Genomic DNA, 26569 nt, shown 5'->3' with positions numbered 1-26569 from the left:
TTATAGACCTATTACAGACTTCGACCTTTGACCTCTTGACCCCAAAGCCTAATCAATTAATCTTTACATCATTATACATATCTGTACCAAGTTTTAATTAGATCACTTCAGCCATTCTCAGGTTATAGACCTATTACAGACTTTGACCTTTGACCTCTTGACCCCAAAGTCTAATCAATTAATCTTTACATCATTATACATATCTGTACCAAGTTTGAACTAGATCCCTTTAGCCGTTCCCAGGTTATAGACCTATTACAGACTTTGACCTTTGACCTCTTGACCCCAAAGTCTAATCAGTTAATCTTTACATCATTATACATATCTGTACCAAGTTTGAACTAGATCCCTTTAGCCGTTCTCAAGTTATAGACCTATTACGGACTTCGACCTTTGACCTCTTTACCCCAAAGTCTAATCAATTAATCTTTACATCATTATACATAGCTGTACCAAGTTTGAACTAGATCCCTTTAGCCGTTCCCAAGTTATAGACCTATTACAGACTTTGACCTTTGACCTCTTGACCCCAAAGTCTAATCAGTTAATATTTACATCATTATACATACCTGTACCAAGTTTTAATTAGATCACTTCAGCCATTCTCAAGTTATAGACCTATAAAAAAATTAAAAAAACACCTTTAGAGGCCATTTTTCCCCGCAAAGCGGGGGTTGGCCTTTTTCGGGAACCGTGGTTGTTGTTGTTTTTCGGTCCCCTTTTTGAAGCAATGTTTTACGGCCGGATGCCCTTCCTGACGCCAACCAACCCTTTTTGCCGCCTTTAACGACAAACAGGGAATTACCAGTGAACTGGTACTCAATTAGCCGACCTCGGAAGGATGAACAGGCTGAGTCAACCCCCCTGGTGTTAATTCAGCGATTAGACCGGGATTCGAACCCAGGTATCGTAGGTAATCCTAAGCCGGCACCCTAGCCGCTAGCCCGGCACCCTAGCCGCTAGCCCAACACCAGGGTAAAGTTATAGACCTATAACGGACAATAATTTTTTTTTAAACTTTTGGTTTTCGCCCAACTAATCAAACTGTTTTTCAGATGTGCATGGACATGCAATTCACATATTATGTGACGTAAAACAAAAATCTGCTTGGAAGTGAAATGCCTGCATTTGTAATTAATTAGTCGCGAGGCCGGGGAAATTCCTGAGAGATTTTTTTCAAGTTATTATGTACACGTAGGCCTGCCTACACTTTGAAATGTACATGTGCACTTTAAAGTTACATGAAATGTACACGTACACTTCCGTACACTCAACATCACCTCGGAATTTATGTACATTTAAAACTAAAACCGCGTTGAAAATTGAACCAGGAACGTTTTCATTACAAGGAAAATAGTCATGATTGATATTATAAGTCTTTTTTTTTAACTGTCTTTTTGTCGATGTTTGTATGTATATACTGTCGAGATGTCCACGAGTGTTTTCCGTTACCAATCACCTAGCTAGCGCTTTCCATGCCAGGCAGCCGCTCCTTATTTCAAATGGACTGCTTGCTTGAGTGCTTTCGCCACTTGGCGAGCACTCCACAAGAAACTTGGTAACTCAACACACCCCTGCTTAATAACATGGCGACGAGGAAAAAAATCTGGACTGTGACCTCTTTCGGCCATATTGATGAATTTGTACCTCAGGGGTCAGATTTATACACGATGTCGTGTTCCATCAGTGACGTTACCGGTGGTATTTGCTGGTGCACAATAATCACAACCATCACCAGTGAAAATTCTTTATTTCACACAAAACAGCTGTTCACCACCATCTCTTATCTTCCCCCATCCAAAACCTTGATCTTTTCTACTGTTACGATTCGTAACTTCCGTTATTGTGGTTTTCACCAACTTGACATGTTTCTGATATCATGTATTATTATTATTCTCAAAAGGTTTAGTATTCAGGAACAGCTATCTAAAGTTAAAATGGTTAACGTAAAATGATACAGGAAACCGACCCGGGAGAAATAAGGCGGTGAAGAGGAAGAGCACGTGAGGCAGAGGTGAAACGACGCGTTTTGTAAAAGCTCCGTACCTAGCGTGGTCGAGCGTCCATGGAGAGTGAACTTTGAGTCCTTGAAAGGAATCTCGTGCGATCGGTGTTATCGCTGGAGTTGTGGAAAAGCCTGCGAAGCCAGGTACAGGTGTGAGATTCCGGAGAGTCTTCGCTTCGAGGCTGCGGCTCGAGGAAGAACTGTCCGCCATTTCGGGGACCTCGCGCGTCGTTCGTGGAACCTTGTTTAGCTGCGTCCGCTGGTCCCACCCTCCGGTGGTTTGCCGAGGATGTGTGTGCGCGACAGCGGCCTTTGAAGAATACGGTGCGGTTCGCGACTGCACGGTGTATGTGCACGTTTGGATAGCGTCTTTGGGATTCCTCTTTCCACCGCCAATTGGGGTTGGCTGGGACCACGTGACGGTCCCCACCTTAAATACATCTCCGTACCCGCCTCATCGCCATAGCCTCTTCGCCGGGAGCACCATTGTGTTCTAGAGACATTGAGAAGGGCTCTGTTTCAGTCCCTGGGGGGTGCCGTGAGTTTGAGCTAGGTTACCATCTTAAGACCTTAATTGTATGGTTGATTGCCACCCTGGTTGTATGGTTCTTGTTGTGTGCTTTTAATATACTAGGGCATGCCCGTACAAAATTATATCCCCCCCCCTCTATTTACATGAAATGGTTTGGTCCATTCGCAAAGCCAAAGCGAACGGCTTGCGAGTACGGTGACAATCCCCCCCCCCCCCCTCTATTTACATGAAATGGTTTGGTCCAAAGCGAACGGCTTGCGAGTACGGTGACAACCCCCCCCCCTCTATTTACATGAAATGGTTTGGTCCAAAGCGAACGGCTTGCGAGTACGGTGACAATCCCCCCCCTCTATTTACATGAAATGGTTTGGTCCAAAGCGAACGGCTTGCGAGTACGGTGACAATCCCCCCCCTCTATTTACATGCAATGGTTTGGTCCAAAGCGAACGGCTTGCGGAGTTTGGTAAAGAAATCGCCATAGCTCGGTAACTACTTGTCCGATTAATATGAAACCTTGAAAAGGCACATCCTCGGGTCCCCAGCAATATACCTGGCAAGTTTCAAGTATATCGGACCGGTAGTTGTCGAGAAACAGCGGTCGCATACACACACACAGACACACACACACACACACAGAGATTACTGGAATTATAGATAGATTAATATATTATTTGTTCGTTGACAACCATTGGTGTGGTTTTCATATTGATTTGATTGTTTCATTTGATGGTTTCATGGATGGTTTCATTATTGATTGATTTCAACAAAGAATAACATATTTTTTCTGCCGGGGATCCTCTCGGGGTTCGGAGGTTTACCGAGACCAGGGGATAGGGGAGGACCCTGTAACAGAAATTGGGGGCTCGTCCAATTGAAACTCGTGGGCTCGAAATTGGGTCTTCGTCCGGGATATAAAATTCCCTAAATGTAGTCCGGGAAAGAATTCCCTAACATTCCAAACATTCCCAAATTTTTCCCAAAAAAAAAAAAATTTGTTGAGATTTCTTGTGTGAAGGTTAACAGGTGTTAACAATAGTCACCATGGAGTTTGACGCAGAGTAGTTTGCAGCGACCCCTAGTGAGGCACAGTTCAGAGCGTTATTAAGATCGGAACTCTTGAAATTGGCCAAACATTTTAGCTTGGAGGTCCGAAGTAATATGAAGAAGGCAGAGATGCAGACAGTGGTGATACAATCTCTGGTGGGATTAGGAACATGGACAGAGGTAGCCTTGGATTGGTTACCGGAGGAACAAGCAGATGTGGAGCTCCGGATACTGGAGATGCAATTGCAGAGCCAGGAAAGGTTAAAAGCAGAGGAAAGGAAAGCAGAAAAGGAAAGTGCAGAACAGGAACGCGAAGAGAGAAGAGAAAAGGAACAAGCAGAGGAAAGGAGAGCTGCAAGGGAACTCGAAGCAGAGGAGAGAAAAGCCGAAAGGGAGTTCAAGGACCGTGAAATGGCGCGTCAGCAGGAAATTAAAGTCAGGGAGCTAGAGTTAATGAGAGAGCGGGGAGAGGTACCATCCATGCCGACTGGTTCGACACCTAGTCAGAACACCTGGGATGTTGGCAGACATGTGAGGCTGGTTCCACCCTTCAATGAAAAGGAGGTAGCCAATTTTTTTCCACACTTTGAGAAGGTGGCTCAACTGCTAAACTGGCCTGAGGAGTCCTGGACCATATGAGTGCAAAGTGTTCTGGTGGGTAAAGCTCAAGATATTTATTCGGCTTTACCGATTGACCAATGTGCAGATTATGAGGTATTGAAGAAAACCATTCTCAAAGCCTATGAATTGGTCCCTGAAGCTTACCGGCAAAAATTCCGGAACGCCAGGAAGAGGGAGAGTGAGACCCATGTGGAGTTTGCCATAACGCAAGAAACCATGTTTGATCGGTGGTGTGATTCAAAAGGAGTTGGGAAAGACTTCGAACTACTGCAACAATTGATCCTGGTGGAGGAATTCCAACAGTGTGTCCACGAGGACATTAAAGTTCATCTGGAGGAAAGGAAGGTACCAAAGCTGTATGAGGCAGCAGCCATGGCTGATGACTATGCCTTAACCCACAGGATGGGGTTCCACAAACCTAACCTCTTGCCTAGAACTAGCCAGGGGAGCTATGGTACATCAGGGGCGGAGAACGAAAATTCATGGGGGTGGCCTCGAGATGAATATGAGGACCATTCTGATACCACGACTTCTAGGAATCCGAAGACAGCAGTTCCAAGGCAGACTTACCCTCCTGGGGGCTCGAGGCAAAACCACGAGATTCTCCTCCGGGCCTACTTGTGCTTTTTGCCATAAACCTGGACACTTGATGTCCCACTGTTATGTTCTGGGAAAAGAAAATCAGGAGCGGAGTTCGACTAGTACCACTCCGAATGCAATGGCAAATGTGAGTAATCACCCTCAAAAGGGTTACCAACCATTTATTTCAGAGGGGTTTGTGTCACTGGATGGAGACCCGACTAACCAGAAACCGGTTCGGGTATTGAGGGACACAGGAGCACATCAATCTTTGATGCTTGAAGGCATTTTGCCCTTGTCCGAGGAGACGGCCACTGGTGCTAGTGTTCGTTTACAGGGGATTGGTGGCTGTGTTACAGCTCCACTTCATGTCATCCATTTGGAATCTGATTTGGTGTCAGGACCGGTCACCGTAGGTTTACAAGCCACTCTTCCTGTAGAGGGAGTATCTCTTGTTGTCGGTAATGATTTGGCCGGTGGTCAAGTTTCTGGTAAGCTGATGGTTGTTAAAAAACCCAGTAGGGAAAATAACACCACACCAGTCAGGGATGGCGGCAAATTTGGCAAGCTATTTGTAGGTGGACTGAACTTCAAAACAAAGGAGGAAGTTCTGACCTCTGTCTTTAACAAATATGGATCGCTTCTGGAAGTGTGGCTGGTAAATGACAGGGAAACGCAAAAGTCAACAGGGTTTGGCTTTGTCACGTTTGAAAACACCAAGGATGACAAAGAGGCAGAGGTGGATTGGAATGGTAAGGATTTTGAGGGTCGGACCATAACAGTAGGGAGGGCATTTCATAGGTGTCGTGGGGGCTACAGAAGAGGACAAGAGGACAAAAGTAGTAGTTTTGGTGGTGGCCGCAATCGATATTATTATGGAGGCTCCCAGAGTTACGGCAGCTCCCGAAGGAAGGATTATCAGGGTAGGGGCCGAGAAGGAGACCGCTATTCCCGGGACTACAGTGACAAGCGGTCCAACCGTGATGATTACGAAAGTTAGAAAGAGTTGAAGCACTGAATGCTGCGGAGCAGCCGAGCCAGAATTCGTACACGGATTAACCGTGAACACCACATTCCTCAAGGCGTCCATGTAGTGAACTTTCCTACACGGATTAACCGTGAACTCCACGTTCCTAAAGGCGTCCATGTAGTGAACTTTCCTGCACGGACTAACCATGAACTCCACGTTCCTAAAGGCGTCCATGTAGTGAATACTTCCAGGCCTCCCGGGAAAAGTGCTGTAGATTTGCTTGACTTTGGATTTTGGATCACCACCCCTTAACCTTCATGCAAACGAAACTAAAAGTGAAAATCAGAGGGTGCTGAGGTGGAGTTTGGCTTTGCAGGGGTTCAACTGGGAAATTGAACAGGCGAAGGGCAGGGACAATGTCGTTGTTGACGCTTTGTCCAGAGTGGTTTAACTTTGGAAAGCTATGTGGGTTGTGTGAAAGTTTGTTGCTTTAGTTTTGGGGAGATATTGAGTATTGTTGCTCCCGGGAATTGATGATTTGGGTTGGGAGTTTACTTTTGTTTGTTCAAAGAGTTTGCATGCAAAGAAAGTTTTCGCTGTGTTCAAACTTTCTTTCTTGAGGGGGTGAAGTGTTACGGATTCGTAACTTCCGTTATTGTGGTTTTCACCCACTTGACATGTTTCTGATATCATGTATTATTATTATTCTCAAAATGTTTAGTATTCAGGAACAGCTATCTAAAGTTAAAACGGTTAACGTAAAATGATACAGGAAACCGACCGGGGAGAAAAAGGCGGTGAAGAGGAAGAGCGCGTGAGGCAGAGGTGAAACGACGCGTTTTGTAAAAGCTCCGTACCTAGCGTGGTCAAGCGTCCATGGAGAGTGAACTTTGAGTCCTTGAAAGGAATCTCGTGCGATCGGTGTTATCGCTGGAGTTGTGGAAAAGCCTGCGAAGCCAGGTACAGGTGAGATTCTGGAGAGTCTTCGCCTAGAGGCTGCGGCTCGAGGAAGAACCGTCCGCCATTTCGGGGACCCCGCGCGTCGTTTGCGGAACCTTGTTTAGCCGCGTCCACTGGTCCCGCCCTCCGGTGGTTTGCCGAGGATGTGTGTGCGCGACAGCGGCCTTTGAAGAATACGGTGCGGTTCACGACTGCACGGTGTATGTGCACGTATGGATGGCGTCTTTGGGATTCCTCTTTCCACCGCCAATTGGGGTTGGCTGGGACCACGTGACGGTCCCCGCCTTACCTACATCTCCGTACCCGCCTCATCGCCATCGCCTCTTCGCCGGGAGCACCATTGTGTTCTAGAGACATTGAGAAGGGCTCTGTTTCAGTCCCTGGGGGTGCCGTGAGTTTGAGCTAGGTTACCATCTTAAGACCCTGGTTGTATGGTTCTTCTTCTGTGCTTTTAATATATTATTTGTTCGTTGACAGCCATTGGTGTTGTTTTCTTATTGATTTGATTGTTTCATTTGATGGTTTCATGGATGGTTTCATTATTGATTGATTTCAACAAAGAATAACATATTTTTTCTGCTGCGGATCCTCTCGGGGTTCGGAGGTTTACCGAGACCAGGGGATAGGGGAGGACCCCGTAACATCTACCCCCCCCCCCCTAATTGCACCCCAAATCCACTTTTTTGAAAACCGACTTCTTTTCTAGAAGTCCTTGCAGTTGAGCTGCGGATGAAAGCCTTGTATGTGGTGAGGAGCTCAGGTGTGCCAAGGAAGGACTTCACACGACGGAGGATGCCCAGTCGGCGACTGGCTTTGGAGGCCAGCTTGGAAATGTGGTTTTCCCAAGAAAGATCATGGCAGATAGTGAGACCCAAAAGCTTGAGCGACAGAACTTCTTGGAGAGGATTGTTGAGAAAGTGGATGGGAGGGTTGTCCAGTCGGTCTTTTTGGAGAGATATAGTAAGAGTGTGAGATTTGTCAGGATTGAAAGACATGTTCCAAGTGTTTGACCAGTCTGTGATTTTGTCCGGGTCTGCAGAGAGTGAGGAGGCTGCAGACTGCTAATCTGAGGGATGAGGTATGGAGCGGCAGAGAGTGGAGTCATCAGCAAAGAATGAGTTCTTGCCCATCTCTCATACCAATTCCCCAACTCACCTGCATACACCCAAAGCAAAGCATGTTGAGTCATGACAGTGTGGAAAGGTAAATTTAGCCCAAATCCAATTACAACTGGGAAGGTTTGTTCAATACCGGCAGCGCATGCTGAAGCCAATCCTTTCATTGTAACGATTCCAATTAAAACCCAGAACTGTCTTCGCAAATGGAGAACCCATTAAATCGTAGCAGACTATCTGTGGAAGGTTATGTGGGCCTCTCCGGGGCTTTCCCCATGATTTCTGTTTAACTCCATAATGTCCTACATATGCTCTGTTTGGTTGTCTGGTTGGTGGTACTCAAACCTAGGTCCATACAGTTTGATTTGGGTCCATAGACCAGTCCAGCATGTTGTGTTGTCATATGCTGGCTGTACCGGATGCTGCCTCAGGGAGTGGCTGCTGCGTCACATGCCCCAACGGTCACCTCAGGCCCTTATTTGTCCTCAGTGGGGCCACCTGCAAGGCGTAGCCTGCAACACCTTCCCATAGTGGTCCTCTCGGAGCACTATCACCGGTACCCAGGAGGGACCACCTTGTTCCCCCAGAGGTCTCAACCCTCTCCAGGGTCAAACGACCCCACCAGTCTCAGACACTTGCTCGGACGGCGTCCCAATGTACAGGGTACAACACACCCCACCAGACCCCCTTTGAGGCCCGGGTAATACCACACCCGTGGTCGGACCCCATGTTTAAATTTGAAATTGTTGGCCCAGTGTATCCTAATGCAGCGGTGCATAACCCCATTATAAATTGTCATCTGAAAAATCGTCAATTTTCATCCAATTGACGTGAGAATTGAACACCAATTGCATAGTACATCACTGAATGTGATGTACTATGCAATTGCCAACAATTTTGAGGTCAAAAGGTCAAACTTCAACTCAGGGTCAAACTTCTATAAACATCAATTTTCATCCGAAAAAGATAATCAATTTTCATCCGATCGACCTGAGCTTTGATTAAGTCGTCAATATTAATCTCAATGAAATGCATAATTTGATGCATCCATTTCAACTTTTTTTTGGTGGGGGTGGAATAGATCTTGTATATCATGCTCTGCAAGACGTTTTATTTTTTTTATTTTTTTAAATATATATACAGAGTCGAGGCTCGTGAAAGAGCCAACATTTATCAAACAAACAAATCAAACAAACAAGCAAACAAAGTATATAAAAAGGGGAGCGGTCGACAAGATGGGGAGAGAAGGGGAGGAAGCACACAAACACAACATTTGAGAGCAGGGACATCGGAAGATGTGTGGGAGGGAGAGGGCCTGGGGGGAGGCAGGATAGGTATAAAACGCAAGGACACCAAGGACTTTCAGGAAAGAAGACAAAAGTCACCTCAAAAAAGTCGATTTGGGCTGAAATTAGCGGGGGTAGAAAAGATCAAGGTTTTGGATGGGGGAAGATAAGAGATGGTGGTGAACAGCCGTTTTAAAGACTTGGAGGGAGGAGTGGGATTGAAGAGAGTGAGGGAGTTTGTTCCAGAGGCGGGAGAAAAGAGGAATGAAGGAGTGAAGGTGAGCAGAGAGTCTTGATTTTGGCAGTTTAACCATAAGAGGGTTGCAGGCAGATCTTGTGCGACCTGTAGGAATATTTGGGGGACAGAGCCCAGAGAGAGCTGGGGGAGCAAGGCCGGAGAGGAGTCGGTAGAAGACGGAAAGACCACCAACCTGCCTGCGGTGAGTAAGTGAAAGGCCCTCGGAGATAGCGTCATCGTGGGAGATTCCAATGATTCTGAACGCTTTGGTTTCAACAGCGTGAAGACGAGCTAGGTGTGAGGCATGAGCACCAGCCCAGAGGGGAGAGCAGTATTCCATTGAGCTGCGGATGAAAGCCTTGTATGTGGTGAGGAGCTCAGGTGTGCCAAGGAAGGACTTCGCACGACGGAGGATGCCCAGTCGGCGACTGGCTTTGGAGGCCAGCTTGGAAATGTGGTTTTCCCAGGAAAGATCATGGCAGATAGTGAGACCCAAAAGCTTGAGTGACAGAACTTCTTGGAGAGGATTATTCAGAAAGTGGATGGGAGGGTTGTCCAGTCGGTCTTTTCGGAGAGACATCGTAAGAGTGTGAGATTTGTCAGGATTGAAAGACATGTTCCACTTGTTTGCCCAGTCTGTGATTTTGTCCAGGTCTGCAGAGAGTGAGGAGGCTGCAGACTGCCGATCTGACGTCTTGACGTCTTGTTTGCTTGTTTGTTTGTTTGTTTGTTTGTTTATGCATTTTTTTTTTTTTTTTTTTTTGTATACTGAATCGAGGCTCGTGAAAGAGCTAACATTTACTTCACAAACAAATCAACCTGACAAACAAAATATATAAAAAGAGGGAGCGGAAGACAAGATGGGGAGAGAAGGGGAAGCACACAAACACAACATTTGAGAGCAGGGAGATGTGTGGAAGGGAGAGGGCTTGGGGGGAGGAGGCGTGGGAAGGGGGGGGGGGGGGTGAGGGAGAAGCATAAAACACAAGGACACCAAGGATTTCCAGGACAGAAGTTGGTATTTCAAAAAAGTGGAATTGGGGTGAAATTAGCGGAGGTAGAAAAGATCAAGGTTTTGGATGGGGGAAGATAAGAGATGGTGGTGAACAGCTGTTTTAAAGACCTGGAGGGTGTAGTGGGATTGAAGAGAGTGAGGGAGTTTGTTCCAGAGGCGGGAGAAAAGAGGAATGAAGGAGTGAAGGTGAGCAGAGAGTCTTGATTTTGGCAGTTTGACCATAAGAGGGTTGCAGGCAGATCTTGTGCGACCTGTAGGAATATTTGCGGGACAGAGCCCAGAGAGAGCTGGGGGGGCAAGGCCGGAGAGGAGTCGGTAGAAGACGGAAAGACCACCAACCTGCCTGCGGTGAGTGAGTGAGAGGCCCTTGGAGTTAGCTTCATCGCGGGAGATTCCAATGATTCTGAATGCTTTGGTTTCAACAGCGTGAAGACGAGCTAGGTGTGAGGCAGGAGCACCAGCCCAGAGGGGAGAGCAGTATTCCATTGAGCTGCGGATGAAAGCCTTGTATGTGGTGAGGAGCTCAGGTGTGCCAAGGAAGGACTTCGCACGACGGAGGATGCCCAGTCGGCGACTGGCTTTGGAGGCCAGATTTGAAATGTGGTTTTCCCAGGAAAGATCATGGCAGATAGTGAGACCCAAAAGCTTGAGTGACAGAACTTCTTGGAGAGGATTATTCATAAAGTGGTTGGGAGGGTTGTCCAGTCGGTCTTTTTGGAGAGACATCGTAAGAATGTGAGATTTGTCAGGATTGAAAGACATGTTCCACTTGTTTGCCCAGTCTGTGATTTTGTCCAGGTCTGCAGAGAGTGAGGAGGCTGCAGACTGCCGATCTGAGGGATGAAGAATGGAGCGACAGAGAGTAGAGTCATCAGCAAAGAGATACAGAGGATTTTCAAGAGAGTCAGAGAGATCATTGATGAAGACCAGAAAAAGCACAGGGCCAAGAACACTGCCTTGTGGAACTCCAGCCTGAACAGGAAGAGGAGATGAGAGAAACCCATTCAGGGCCACACGTTGACTATGACTAGAGAGGAAGTCCGCCAGCCATGCGTGGAGATTTCCATGGATACCAAAAGAGGAGAGTTTGGTGAGCAGAGCGGGGTGCCAGACCGTATCGAAGGCACGTGATATGTCAAGGGAGACTGCTCTAATTTCCTGTTTGGCATTGAGGACCTCCATCCATTGTTGAGAAAGCAGAAGCAGCATGTCCAGAGTAGAGTGTCCAGGTCTGAAACCAAATTGATGATCAGAGATCAAGCCATTGGAGAAGAGGAAAGGTTTCATATCTGAAGCAATGATGGATTCCATGACTTTGCTGATAATTGGGAGAAGGCTGATTGGTCTGTAGTTGCTGCGATCTGTTTTTGCACCTTTTTTGTGCAAAGCGGTGATGTTGGCAGATTTCCAAGCAGATGGAAGATGACCTTGAGCAAAAGAGAGGGTGAAGAGAACAGAGAGAGGGAGTGAAAGAGTGGAAGAACAGGATTTTAGGACCCGTGGGCTGATGCCGTCAGGTCCAGTTGCAGAATCCGAGTTGAGGGTTGACAAGGCATTTGGATCCTGCAGGAACCAGCGCAACTAAACTTTGCATGGGCTCTTCTTTCAACTGTAGGAAGGTCGAGGGCTATGTTTGGATAAAAGAAATTTTGACCCCGGATAAAACCAGATAATTGGCTCTCAGGCGTTGATCAAGTCTTGTGCTTATACACTGCCTGGGTTTTTTTTTCTGGGAGCGATCGAGTAATATGTATTGTGAAGATCATATGTTGAGTTTGTCGTGATTTATTGTCAACAACACAAATTCATTTAGTAGAGTATTTCAGTGAATTTCCATGGGCAATGCCGGGTACTTTAGCTCGTAACTAAAACACAGGAACAGAACACTGAGAAAAGTAAAGAAAAGTGAAAACAAATAAACAATAAACATAAGAGCAGAGGATCTGGCAGTGTGTTTTATAGAAAGTTCTTCCACGAGCCTCGACTATGTATACAAAATAATAATAATAATAATAATAATAAAGTTTACTCGTGATGTCACCGATTTTGAGGTCCGCTATCTTGGAGACATCGATTGTCACACTTGAATTGATTTACTTACACTCTCCCCTGGCTATTAGTGCTATGTGCTGTAATCTGATATTTTTAGGAGTCATGACTAAATTTCTGTCAAGTAATTAATTGGGTGTACCAATCAATCTGACAGGGAAAGTGATGGACATTACTACAGGTTACCAAAAGTTATTGCAAATCAAGTCAAAGCATGTGAAGAGTTATCCTACAAAAGATGCTGATTATGGTTGCCCGCATTACATCAAGATTTCTCGATGGGGGGAAAAAAAACCTCAACAATGCTGGATCATTTTATTTTGGGTATGTTTGAATTGCCATAATACATACGAGTATAAATTCTTTCAGTTCAACGGAAATGTTGTTGATCTTATGACAGTAATGTCGTTTAGCGGGCACAACATGGCGGTGTTCATTATAGCTGCTGACGTATCTCAAACCCAGTCTGATATAAATTAATTGTCCTTTGTAGCTTCCGAGGTCATTACGCGTGTGAGGACTGGCTGTGAACACCAAATAATTGGCCATGTCACGATCGGCAATGTTGGGCAGAAGATTAGCGTCTTTGGACCGAGATTTCAGTTCATAAGGATAATTTCCATCAATAAATTCTATTTTTGCATAACATCTACCTCTCTAGAAGATACAGCATGGACAAACAGCCCATGGGTTGGCATCCATAGCACAGGCTTTGGTGGGCCCAATGGCCTCCTGCGTCAACATTCCATGCAAGGGAACTCATATTATCGAACACCCAGCGTTGCCCGGTGATGTTCTAATCCTGTTGACATTTTGAAGACATCAATTTTGGTCTATTCCTCTACTTACACCGAATAAGGGAAATTTATATTTCATATGATATTACACCCCCATCTCCCACTCCACACACACACACACTAATCGGTGATGATTTAATGTTACCTTTCATATAGCTACAAAAGCTCAGGCACTATTAAAGCGATTTTTTTTAAATCCCCAAAAAACGAACTTTTTTTTTTTGCCTAAACACTCCCTGGTACTCACTGATGTTTATGAAACATGAAATGTTTATGTTTATGAAAGTTTGATGAATATCCGTTCAGCCATCACTGAGAAAAATGGCAACACACAGACAGACAAACGGCTCTCTTATACTTACTAGTACACCCGCTAACTACGGGAGGGGCAGAAAGGGTCATTCCTCTATGGGGTACATAGATTACAGTCGATCTATGGTCGGATCTCAAGAACATTGGGTATGTGTTCATTTACCAAGTTTCTTGTAGACTCTACAAGATGTAGAGAGATCGCCAAGCGGTTTAAGCATTTGAGCAAGCACTCCATTCAAAACCGTTAAGGAATGGCTGGCTTGGCAAGCGCTAGCTAGCTGCTTGGTAAAGGAGCACAGCCCGAGCTTCTCCCTTTCAGTTTCGTGTTAAACAGCAGGAGCGAGTTTCAAAAGTTCGCTACGAAATGCCATGGTAGCGGCAGAAAGGGCCATGTTAGCGGCAGAAAGGGCCATGTTATTAACCAACATTTGTGGGTTATATAGAGTACAGTAGATCTTCACTCAGTTCTGTAAGTAAACCTTACTTCACGGATGTAGGGATTCCTCCAAATTTCTTCATTTAGTGTTATCAAGAGCATTAGCGACTGTTAAAAAAGCTAAGCATACGTGTTTGTGGTGTATTGTGGTGCTGCGCACACACGACTCGATTGCCAGAGAGGTAGGCCACAACGCGTTGGTATAACAAACAGTCTTTATTCAAAGCTCGTACTTCAGCACTGGGCGGGCTCGAGCTTAGAGCCCGCATATATGTCCCGAGGCCACGCCCAGTCCCCGGGCATGGCCGATCGGTCAAAAGGCGGGGCATGTGCTTTCGTTCCCTGCCTGGACGCTCGCGCCACCCACTGGTGCGCGGAATTATTGCCCCTTGTGCCCGCCACATGCGCCCCCCACAGAACTCCTGCGCACCTGAAGGGTGAGTTTGCGGGGAAGCCGGATGACCCGGCCGAAACGCCCCCTGGCGATGGGTGCCGGGCTGGGGGGTGGCGGGGCTGGGGGGTGCCGGGGGTCCGACCGCCGGGGGGCGGCCTCGACGCGGAGGCAGAGCTGCTTGCGGGGGGTGGTCCGGATCGAGGTGGGCCGGCTTGACGCGGTCCACGGAGATGCGATCCGGGGCACCGCTGATGTCGATGGTGAAACATTTGTCCCCGGTCTCCAGCACGCGGAAGGGCCTGTCGTACGGGGGCCGTAGCGGTGCCCGGTGGGCGTCGTGCCGGACGAAGACATACTTTGCCGTGCGAAGCTCCGGGGCGACGTGGGAAGGCGGGCAACCATGGTGTGCCGTCGGCACCGGGGGCGAACCTCCGGGCGGTCTCCTGAAGGGCGGAGCGCTGTTGCGCTGCGGACCAAGGAGCCGTGGAGTCGGGGATAAATTCACCCGGTACCCGCAGTGGTTGCCCGAAGACCAGCTCCGCCGAGGACGCACGCAGGTCGTCCTTGGGCGCCGTCCTGAGGCCCAGCAGGACCCAGGGGAGTCTGTCGACCCAGCTGCCGTCGCGGAGGCTGGCCCGGGGCGTGGCCTTCATTGAGCGATGAAAGCGCTTGCACAGGCCATTGGCCTGGGGGTGGTAGGCCGTGGTACGGTGTAGTTTCACCCCGAGCCCTTGCGCCACCGCGGCCCAGAGCTCCGAGGTGAACTGGGGGCCGCGGTCGGACGAGATGTCCGAGGGGGCACCGAACCGGGCAACCCAAGTGGCGATGAAGGCTTGCGCCACATCAGCCGTAGACGTCGCCGCCAATGGGACGGCCTCCGGCCACCGTGTGGTGCGGTCCACCATGGTGAGGAGGTGGGTGAACCCCCACGAGGGGGGCAGAGGTCCCACCAAGTCGACGTGCACATGGTCGAACCGACGCTCGGGCACCGCAAACGGGGCCAACGGGGCCTGGGTGTGGCGGTGGACCTTCGCGCGCTGGCACGCGAAGCACGTCCTGGCCCAGTCGCGGACATACTTCCGGAGGCCATGCCAGACGAACTTCGCCGCGACGAGCTTCTGGGATGCCTTCGTGCCCGGGTGGGACAGGCCGTGTATGGCTTCGGAAACTGGGCGCCGCCAGCCAGTGGGCACGATGGGGCGAGGCCGGCCGAGGGAGACGTCGCATAAGAGGGCCGCGCCCGCAGCGACGAACGGCACCTCGGTGACGCGGAGGCCCATGATGGCGGTCCACAAGGCCTGGACGCCGGGGTTGGCGGTCTGGTCCTCCGCCATCCGGGTATAGTCGACCCCGAGGTGGACCGCGTGCACGACGGACCGGGAATGGCAATCCGCCACCGGGTTGTCTTTACCCGCCACATGACGGATGTCCGTCGTGTACTCAGACACGGCAGAGAGGTGACGCTGCTGCCGTGCCGACCATGGCTCGGTGACCTTGGCCATCGCGAACACAAGGGGCTTGTGGTCGACGAAAGCCGTGAACGGGCGGCCCTCCAGCAGATGGCGGAAGTGTCGGACCGCCAGGTGGAGCCTGAGCAGCTCGCGGTCGAAGGTGCTGTAGCAGCGTTCGTGCGGGCGAAGCTGCCGGCTAAAAAACGCCAGCGGTTGCCAAGCACCACGCACCCACTGCTCTTGTACCGCGCCCACCGCGTAGTCTGACGCGTCGGTGGTGAGGGCGATCGGTGCATCGGGCGCCGGGTGCGCCAGCATGGTGGCGTCGACCAGGGCCAGCTTTGTGCCCGCAAACGCCGCGGCCATCGGCTCCGACCAGGCGATGTCACCTTTGCCCGGCTTGCCCCGGAGGGCCTCGTTCAAGGGGCGGAGGAGCTGATATTGAGCTTCGGCCTGCACGAACCAAACGTCGGGTGCGCTTCCCAAAACTCCGGGAGTTTAACTGCGACGGCGTTGGTGGCCATGGCGCGTTCGGTGGTCAGCAACGGCTGAACCAATCGGGGTCACCAGTGTGGTGCTGCGCACACACGACTCGATTGCCAGAGAGGTAGGCCACAACGCGTTGGTATAACAGAGTCTTTATTCAAAGCTCGTACTTCAGCACTGGGCGGGCTCGAGCTTAGAGCCCGCATATATGTCCCGAGGCCACGCCCAGTCCCCGGGCGTGGCCGATCGGTCGAAAGGCGGGGCATGTGCTTTCGTTCCCCACCTGGACGCTCGCGCCACCCACTGGTGCGCGGAATTATTGCCCCTTGTGCCCGCCACAGTATAATATTTTTACTTCCTTTATAAGCCATTGCTCCAACGGAAACGCCATTATAACTATAAGCGATTTATACACTTTATCACTGCAGGAAAAATGCCTTGCGGAAGTGGGACATTATTAGTATTAATATTGTTTTGTAATAACATTAACAATATGCGATTATCATTAATTTTGTTATTAAAAGCGTCTTTGGAAAAACGCCACGATAAAGCTTCTTCTTTGGACAAATGTCACGATAAAGCTAATTTAACATTGATATACACCTCAACACGCAAAGCCATTGCCGCCAATGGCGTGGAAAACCCACTTGGGGGAGAAAACCCCCTTGGGGAGGGGGGCAAATGAATGCGCTACAACATTCATTATGTAACTCTTGGTCATCCTGGCAAGTTTGGTTGAGATTGGATAAGTAACGACGGCATGTATTGGCGTCAAAAATTAATCAGACAGACAGACACAAATGGCGTATTTTAGTATGATTGTTTCGACCAGCATATAAGACCGGCGCTTCGATGATGGCAACACCAATCTTTACGTAATTGAAAAAAAAATGGTTGTTGTTGTTTGGTGTTAAAAAAAAGAAGACATTAAATGAAAGAAATGGGGAAAATGTATGATTTGTATGATTTATATTTGTGGAGATTCATGGAGATTTGGAATCAACGTGGTGGATAAAACATCTCTGTAGGGAGAGGGATAAGTGGTTATGTTTACTTCTTGAGAGTGGTTTCATTGAAATCCGATCTCAAGTTAACAAAGGATTCCTGGGAGATCCTGCTCTCCGTGAAGGGATAACCAACGTCACGTGTTGGCATTTGGAGTTTTGACACGCGTGTCCCATGTACCCATAAAAAAATAAAAAATAAAATTCTTTTTTTTGGATCACAAACACTCCTGGGAGTTACCCGAATCCACCGAAGTTGGATTTATTGAAATCCGTTAATCCGTTCTCAATTTATAACACGACAGACAAACAGACACAGACTCCTTTTATAATACGAGGACGTGCCCGTACGTGGGTGCCCGTTCCTTGCCCAAAAAAAAATAAAAAATGTCTTCGCCCATGCATGCATGGGCGTGCCCATGGGCCCATGGGCGTGCCCATAAGTGCGTGATGTGACCGTACAATGAATGTATCGTCCCGACGCCGCAGCTCGGATGGCGCTGCAGTTAATCGGGCCTGTATCGGCAGAGTTATTATAAACGTGTACTACAATCGATCGTACCTTACAACAATCAACACAGATTGCAACGTCAAATAAATGAATACGCTCTCAAATGTGCCGTCCGAGGCAGAGTCTGTTCGCCACGTTCGGCACACGTGATAGCTCGCTGCTCTCTGATTGGTTGAATCGTTTTTTGGACATAGCTCGGTAACTACTTCTCCGATTAATATGAAACCTTGAAAAGGCACATCCTAGGACGTGCCCGTACGTGGGTGCCCGTTCCTTGGTGCGGCCCAGCATCTAGTCGAGACCCAGTCACCCAGGCCGATCACCCATTCCGACCCCAAATTCCTCATCGACGATAACTAAACAATATATTATATGAATCGCACCGTACATACCTCCTTCTAGATATTGTTCTTGTCTTGATATACTCACTCAGGCTCACTCTATCACGACTGAGTCCTCCCAGCTCCTCCAAATGGCGCAACCACAGAACCCCCCCCCCCCTCTATTTACATGAAATGGTTTGGTCCATTCGCAAAGCCAAAGCGAACGGCTTGCGAGTACGGTAGAACCCCCCCCCCCCCCTCTATTTACATGAAATGGTTCGGTCCATTCGCAAAGCCAAAGCGAACGGCTTGCGTTACTTTTACTAATAGCTCGGTAACTACTTGTCCGATTAATATGAAACCTTGAAAAGGCACATCCTCAGGTCCCCAGCAATATACCTGGCAAGTTTCAAGTATATCGGACCCGTGGTTGTCGAGAAACAGCGGTCACAGACACACATACACACACACATACACACACACATACACACACACATACACACACACATACACACAGAGATTACTGGAATTATAGATAGATAGATAGATTATTATCCGTGTGTTTAGGTCAAGTGTGACGTACGTAGGTGCAGAGGGTGTATATATACAGGAACAAAGAGGAACAAATACGTACAAATGTTTCCAGCAAACACAAACAACACAACTACCCAGGGGTACGAGCAAAATACAATGAAAGGACAACACAATTCCAGAGGGTATCATCTTGTTAGTACAGTATTGTAGCGGTTCCCGCTGAATGTACACAATCGCCTTGCACCTGCCAGGACGCGGCCAGGGCGCGATCGCCATGCCGGGCTCGTCCGGACGGGCCCAGACGCGCCTCTCCTGGGCATGCCCGGACTCGCTGTTCCCGGGCACGCCCGAACCTCCCGGGCACGCCCGGTCTCGTCTTTCCCGGGCATGCCCGCTCTCGCCTTTCCAGGGCTCGCCCAGAGCGCTCGGGCACGCCCAGCCTCGACTTGCCAGGCCGCGTCCAGGACGCCCGGGCATGCCCGCTCTCGCCTTTCCAGGGCTCGCCCAGAGCGCTCGGGCACGCCCAGCCTCGACTTGCCAGGCCGCGTTCAGGACGCCGGGCATGTCCAGACTCGCCTTTCCAGGACTCGCCCTTGACACCCGGGCATGCCCGGTCTCGGTTTTCCCGGGCAAACGCCCCGGCATAAATGTGTATATATATTGCTGCCCGATAAACGGGCTTGTCAGAATACCTGAGCTGTTTTGTTTCATTAAAGCAACTCGGACGAATTCCGTCTTTGGTCGCGTCAATTCTTTCGACTCGCGTTGGAGCGCAGCTCCTTCAGTATCATATCAACACACAACATATTTGAAAGGCAATTACTTGTGGAGTATTGCATGGCATGTATTCTCGAATGAGGAACCGGAACTGGAACCACAAGTGGAAGACCCGGAAGCAGAATAACCGGAAGATATGAGAGAACACTATGTTGTGGTGGACACGAAAGCTCACTGGCGTAAGGGCATCATTCCACGCACCAAGTGGGCGGCGGCCACGCCCGAGGGGTAGGCGTGGCCGCGGGATATACACCGGGCGCGCAGCCCGGAGCGCTCCAGTGCTACAGTGAGCTCTTATAATAAAGACTCTTAAACTTACCGCGTTGTCCGCTTCCTTCTTGTTATACAAGTAAGCGCGCGTAGCACCGTGCTTTAATGTGCTATTTTATTGAACACTATGTGGTATTCGATTGATATCATTTATTACCTCTGCCACCAAAGGTGGATGGAGGTTATGTTTTCACCCCTGTCGGTCTGTCTGTCTGTCTGTTTGTGAACAAAATATCTCAAAAGGTTGTGGACGGTTTCGGATGAAATTTGGCAGAGAGGTAGCGTATGTGAAAATGACGAAATGATTTAATTTTGGTGAAGATCCGGATTCGGATTCGGCTACTATAATCTTTGAAGTGATTCTTCACCATTGGGAGATAGGGCCAAAAACAATACATCGCAGGATATCTCAAAAGGTCATGGACGGATTTAGACGAAACTTGGTGGACCCATTGGGTGTCTGACAAGGACCAATCGATTCGATTTTGGTGAGGATCTCAATATGGATTCGGATATGAGAAGTATTTAATTTTTTTAGTGATTCTTCGCCATTGAGAGATCGGGCCAAAACCAACATATAGCAGGATATCTCAAAAAGTTATTCCGGAACAAGGCTTTGGACGAGACTTGGTGGACAGGTTGTGTGTGTGACAAGGAAGAATCGATTCAATTTTTGTGAAGATCCAGATCCGGATCCGGCTAGTAGACGTTTTTAAAGTGATTCTTCACCATTGGGAGATAGGGCCAAAAACGACATATAGCAAGATATCTCAAAAAGTTATGGACGGATTTGGACGAAACTTGGTGGACAGGTTGTGTGTTTGACAAGGAAGAATCGATTCAATTTTGGTGAAGATCCAGATCCGGATCCGGCTAGTAGAATTTTTTAAAGTGATTCTTCACCATTGGGAGATAGGGCCAAAAACGATATATAGCAGGACATCTCAAAAAGTTATGGATGGATGATTTTGATGAAATGTGATTCTGTTTTGTGATTTTCTGGTCTACTCTGGGATACAAAACGTAAACTGTTCACCTGGTGGAGGTATGCTCTCTACTGAGTGCTGTTTTAGTTATGATGTGTAATGTTGTTGTTGTCGTTGTTGTATAGCCTCGGACAGTTCTCTTGAACAAGCCCGTGGCACCGAGACAGCCAATTTATCTCTCAGGAGCGAGCCAGCGATCCCCGCATCCCAGGATGGTATACCCCCGCGTTCACGAAGCCAGGGCCAAGAGAGAGAGAGAGAGAGAGAGAGAGAGAGAGAGAGAAAGAGAGAGAGAGAGAGAGACAGAGACAGAGACAGAGACAAAGAGAGAGTCAAAAGACAGAAAAAGCATTTTTTTTAAAGAAAAAAAAAAGAGACAAGACAGAAAGGGCCGATCGGCATGCTCTGATGGATCTGTGCAGCAGGGGAGAATGGGGCAGATTTGGCCCCCGACTTACGTTGGGTGGTACAACAACCACGAAGAGGCATCCCGGATAGTTGTGATATGAAATGTAATACATGATATGAAAATTTTGTTGTTGCGGGAAACAGTGTATGTTTTACATTGCCTCATGGTACCTTTTTCTACCCAAACCCCATTTCCTGTTAGACGAGCACGTGTACATATGTATGTACATTTGTATGTTCATATGTATGCTTTGTATGTACATATGTATTCTTTGTAACATTGTCTTTCCTGTTCTCAGAATCAATGGAAACCACACAAGCCCAGCTGACACCAACTCAAAATGGCAGCTCTCACTGGCCAGGTGACAATACATTGGTGACAATGGGTTTTTTTTCGGGGGTGGGGGGTGGGGGAGGGGGGGTTGTATACAAGATCGAGGCTCGTGTAAGAGCTAACAGTTAATCACAAAAAAAAAAAAACGGACACACAAAACATACAATAAAGGGAGCGGGAGACAAGATGGGGAGAGAGAGGGAAGCACACAATCAACATTTGAAAGCAGGGAAATCGGGAGATCTGTAGGAGGGAGAGGGCATGGGGAGGGGGGAGGGGCGGTATAAAACACATGGACACTGCTTGGACTTCCAGTAAAGAAGTTGGTATAATTTGGTTATTGTTCTAATAACAATTGGCAAGGCCATTGTCTGCACCGTGAGCATTGTGTGACGTAATTTGGGGGTATAAATGAATGATGGTTTTTGTTTGGATACCAAGTTTGTTCAGCTGGTGAAACACGTTGAGCTTGTAGCTTCCGGCATGCACAAAGCATGATGGAACATTGCATGTCGACCTGTCGTGATTCTTCTTCTTCTGCAGAGTTGTCTTCATCGAGGCAAGTTGTTGGTGTATGTGTGAAACCTATCAGGAAAATATTTAATATGAGGACGACATTATTTGTAGACACCATGGTTTTTTCATTTGCCAGTAAAATCACTGTGGTCAAACGCAACTCAACATGGACGTTCTTGTTAGTCCGTCACCTGCGCAGCAGGAGACGGAGTTTTGTAATTACTTCTGTCTGTCTGTCTGCGTGTCTGTCCGGACTGTAACTTTTTTTTACCATTTGAGCTTGGTCATCCAATTTTCACCAAACCTTTATTGTGATAATACGTAGAAGGCAAATTAATAATTTTGTCAAAAGGTCAAAGGTCAGCGTCACTTAAATTCGTCAATTTTCCTCCGATTGACCTGAAATTTTAAGGACTTGCATATTGGGTCACTGACTTGGTTCACCAATCAAAATTTACAAGCTGATTTTTTTTTTAATATCAAAAGGACAAAGGTCAAGGCTGCATAAAAACATCAATTTTCATTTTGTATTTTTTTTTAAAAACCGTTTTCATTATTTTGAGCATGCGGAAGAAGAAGAAGAAGAAGAAGAATGAGAAGAAGAAGAAGACGTCTGATTACAAAAGGACGCCGACGGGCTTTGCATTTTCAGATGCTTTCTAGTTTGCTTTGGCCTGGTGGATTGTTATAAAATGCTGCTAAAGCGAAGTAGGCTGAGTGGTGTCGTGGTCACCTGTGTAGCAGCTGACATACCATGAGGACCATCGTCTCAAATGATCCCCCATCTAAAACTATGATATTTTCTACCCATCTTTTTCCAAATTTGTTTTTCCTTCCTGCATTTGCTTCTTTGTCAACCTTGCCCACCTTGTTCATCCTCCTCTACCCCTCGTTCCTCCCTTATTTGTCCAAGTCTCCCTCTGTTTTGTCCCTCAACCCTGCTGTTGGTGTGTTTCCCACCTCTATTTCTGCTTTTCCTTTTGTTCAGTTACATCCTCTATTCTGTGTTCTCGCTTCTCGACTTTGTGTGCAATTTTTTCTTTTTTTGAGCAATTGCCCTCTGTCGGTGAAACTTTTCAAGGCTTATGTTCTTTTTCCTGTACATTGCATATAAGCATAAGTCGGTAAGAATCATTTTGTGGATCTTAAGTCAATAATAAATCTTTGTAGTAGTTGAGACACTGAGAAGTCGTTGAGGTTGTTGAATCAATAAGAGGATGTAGTTGTGGTTGCTGAGATTGTTGCTGAGGTTGAATAAAATGGGAATATGATGGAGGTGATTGTGTCAGTATAATAAGACAATTGTTGTTGTTGTTGTTGTTTTATTTTGGGATATGAATTGTGGTTGTTCAGTCGTTATAACAAGATGGATGTGGATACTCAGTGCAATTCCTGTTTTTGTTTTGTTTTTCGCAGCAATTCCAGCATCCCGAGTGCCAGCAGGTATCAGAAGAAGTGCTGTAAAGGATTCTGCATCGATATGTTGAAGAAACTTTCCAAAACGGTGAAATTCACGTACGATCTCTACCTCGTCACCAATGGGAAGCACGGCAAGAAGATTCATGGCGTGTGGAACGGCATGGTCGGAGAGGTAAACACCCATACAGAAGTCATTTAAGGTGTACTAGCAGGTACCCACAGAAATACCGTGCAATGTAAAATGTGTCTTCAAGTCCGAGACCTCCCCCTCCCAACCCCAAGGCGTCATTTCCCTCCTCACTCGAAGCCTTCAAACTCCCTCTCCACCTCCCCCCACCACAACTCCAGATCCTCAATCCCCCATTCCTCCCCCTCACCCCACCAAAAGTTCTCACTCCACCTCCGCCCTTCAAACCTCTATCTCAACTTTGCCACATAGTTATTTGAACGGTGTATTGGCAACAGACCACTGACTCGACCGCTGAGGTCTATCTTCACAAGGCCCGTGACACCTATCAGCTCAAAATCATTTTAACTGTCACTCTGACCGTTTTACCCTGAAGGGAAAACCTACAGGGAGGCTATGGTGATTGTGAATATGACAGCTTCGAAAATGTCTTTGGCTTTGCATAGCAGTGAGCAACAACATGGCAGCCTTATGATTTTTCAGGTTGAAATTGTGGGTGGAGTCAAACGAACTGTCCAACCAATGATTGGAATAGACGGACACCCCCTTTTATAGTACAAATAAACTGTGTTCCACTTCACTAACAAATCGAGTAAGGGCTTCGGTACTACCCTTTATAGCTCTTCCACAACGTTTGCAAGATGTACCATGTGGCATGGCCATGTTGTAGTTCCAACTTCACTACATGGTTTGTAGAGGCACGTTGGTGTCCCCTGTCGCACCGTGGAGCGAAAGGGGGACTATGGTTTTCCCCTCCATCCGTGTGTGCGTGCGGACGTGTGTGCGTGCGTGCGTACGTGGTGTGCGTGCGTGCATAAGCGAAGGACCGAATTCTAATTTGGTGTGTGGGTGCAACCCACGTCAAAATCCAAGATGGCCTCCGCCATGTATGTCTGACGCCATGTATGTCTGAACCATGTGAGCGGAATATCTTCAAAAATAAGCGAAGTACCAACTTCTAATCTGGTGTGTGGGTGTATCTTGGCATAAGGAAGAACACTATTGAAAATAGGGTCGCCACGTCAAAATCCAAGATGGCCGCCAACATATATATGTCTGAAACTTGTGAGCGAAATATCTTGAAAAATAAACGAACTACTAACTTCTAATCTGGTGGGTGGGTGTATCTACGCATAAGGGAGAACGCTATTGAAAATTGGGTCGCCACGTCAAAATCCAAGATGGCTGCCTTGCGTTTTCCACTTTGTCAACTCACATCACTTCACCGACGGGGGACCTAGGCGTAACACGCTTGTTTGTTTTGTAAATGCAGATTGTTTCTCATTTATTGTATATACCTTAATGTGAGACCAGACAATCCTTTGATCATCATTCTTTTTAACTCTCGCTGTCCAGTGCTGTGGAGCATCTGGTCTGGATCCGGATACTAGAATTTTTAAAGTGTTTCTTCACCATTAAGAGATGGGCCCAAAAACGATATATACAGTACCTATGGAAAGTCTTCACCCCCTTTCAAATTTTTCACCTTTTGTTACCTTATAACCTGGAATTAAAATGCATTAAATCAGACTTTTTCCACTTTTATTTACACATGGTAACCTACAACTTCCAAGTGAAAAACAAATTCTACAAATTTCAGAAAAAAAATATATTAAAAATACAAAACTATAATATCTTGGTTGGATAAGTGTCCACCCCTCTTATAATAGCAATTTGTAAATTAGCTCAGGGGTAACCAATCAGCACCAAAATCACACACCAAGTAAATTGGCCTCCACCTGTGCTAAATTGTAGTGATTTTGATGCTTTCAGAATAAAATCAGCTGTTCCTGTAGGGTTCCTCTGCTGGGTAGTGCATGTCACAGCAAAGACTCAACCATGGTCACCAAGGAGCTTTCAAAAGACCTCGGATAAAGTTGTGGAAAGCCACAGATCAGGGGATGGGTATAAAAATATTTCAAAGTCCTTGAATATCCCTTGGAGCACAGTCAACACAATCATTATAGTACCACCAAGACCCTGCCTAGACCAGGCCGTCCCTCCAACCTGGATGACTAAGCAAGGAGGAGACTGATCAGAGAGGCCTCCAAGAGACCAATGGCAACTTCGAAAGAGCTACAGATCTTTATAGCAAAGACTGGTCACCTTGTGCATGTGACAACAATATACCAAGCACTGCACAAGTCTGGCTGTGCAATAAGGAAGCCATTACTCAAAAAAGCCCACCTTGAGTCTCGTTTGAGGTGTGCAAAAAAACACTCCGGAGGTTCTGAAGCCATGTGGCAAAAAGTTTTTGTGGTCTGACGAAACCAAGATGGAACTTTTTGACGTTACATTTTGCGCAAACCCAACGCAGCACATCACCCAAAGAACACCAGACTTACTGTGAAGCATGGTGGTGGCAGCATCATGCTATGGGGATGCATCTCATCAGTAGGGACTGTGGCACTTGTCAGGGTAGAAGGGAAAAATGAAGAAAAGGAAAAATACAGTTTTGTACAGAAGAATGGGCAATATTTCCCAACCAAGGTGTGTAACGTTGGTAGAGACCTATCCCAACAGACTCACAGCTGTAATTGCTGTCAAAGGTGCTTCCACCAAGTATTAACTCAAGGGGGGTGGGGCGGGTGGGGGGAATGGGGGTGGACACTTATCCAACCAAGATAATCTAGTATTGTATTTTTAATTAATTTTCTGAAATTTGTAGAATTTGTTTTTCACTTGGAAGTTGTGGGTTACGATGTGTAAATAAAGGTGGAAAAGTCTGATATGATGCAATTTTATTCCAGGCCATAAGGCAACAAAAGGTGAAAAATTTGAAGGGGGGTGGAGACTTTCCATAGGCACTGTAGCACGATATTTCAAAAAGTTGTGGATGGATTATGACAAAACTTGCTGGATGAGTTGGATAGGTGACGACAAGCCAATTCGATTCTGTTTCAGGTCCGGATGCAGGTCTGGCCTATCAGTGGGATACAAAACGTAAACTATTCAGCCTGCCAGAGGTGTGCTCTCTACCGAGTGCCGTTCTAGTTCTTTGCATGTATTC

The 26569-nt window shown here is 47.3% G+C and overlaps 1 protein-coding gene across 1 annotated transcript in view; it reads left to right on the top strand.

Annotated features, from left to right (window-relative positions):
- LOC137424096 (glutamate receptor ionotropic, NMDA 2C-like) overlaps positions 1 to 26569 on the top strand; it is a 430015-nt gene that overhangs the window by 351733 nt on the left and 51713 nt on the right. Inside the window, exon 5 of the mRNA XM_068111563.2 lies at positions 23370 to 23544. Coding sequence (XP_067967664.2) covers positions 23370 to 23544 — 175 coding nt within the window. The remainder of the gene's footprint in view (positions 1 to 23369; positions 23545 to 26569) is intronic.

This window comes from Myxine glutinosa, chromosome 3 (assembly GCF_964187855.1).
Source record: "Myxine glutinosa chromosome 3, kmMyxGlut1.1, whole genome shotgun sequence".
In the NCBI taxonomy this organism is placed as follows: Eukaryota; Metazoa; Chordata; class Myxini; order Myxiniformes; family Myxinidae; genus Myxine; species Myxine glutinosa.
The sequence above is the reverse complement of the archived record's forward strand: the minus strand, read 5'-3'. Positions and strand labels throughout refer to the sequence as shown.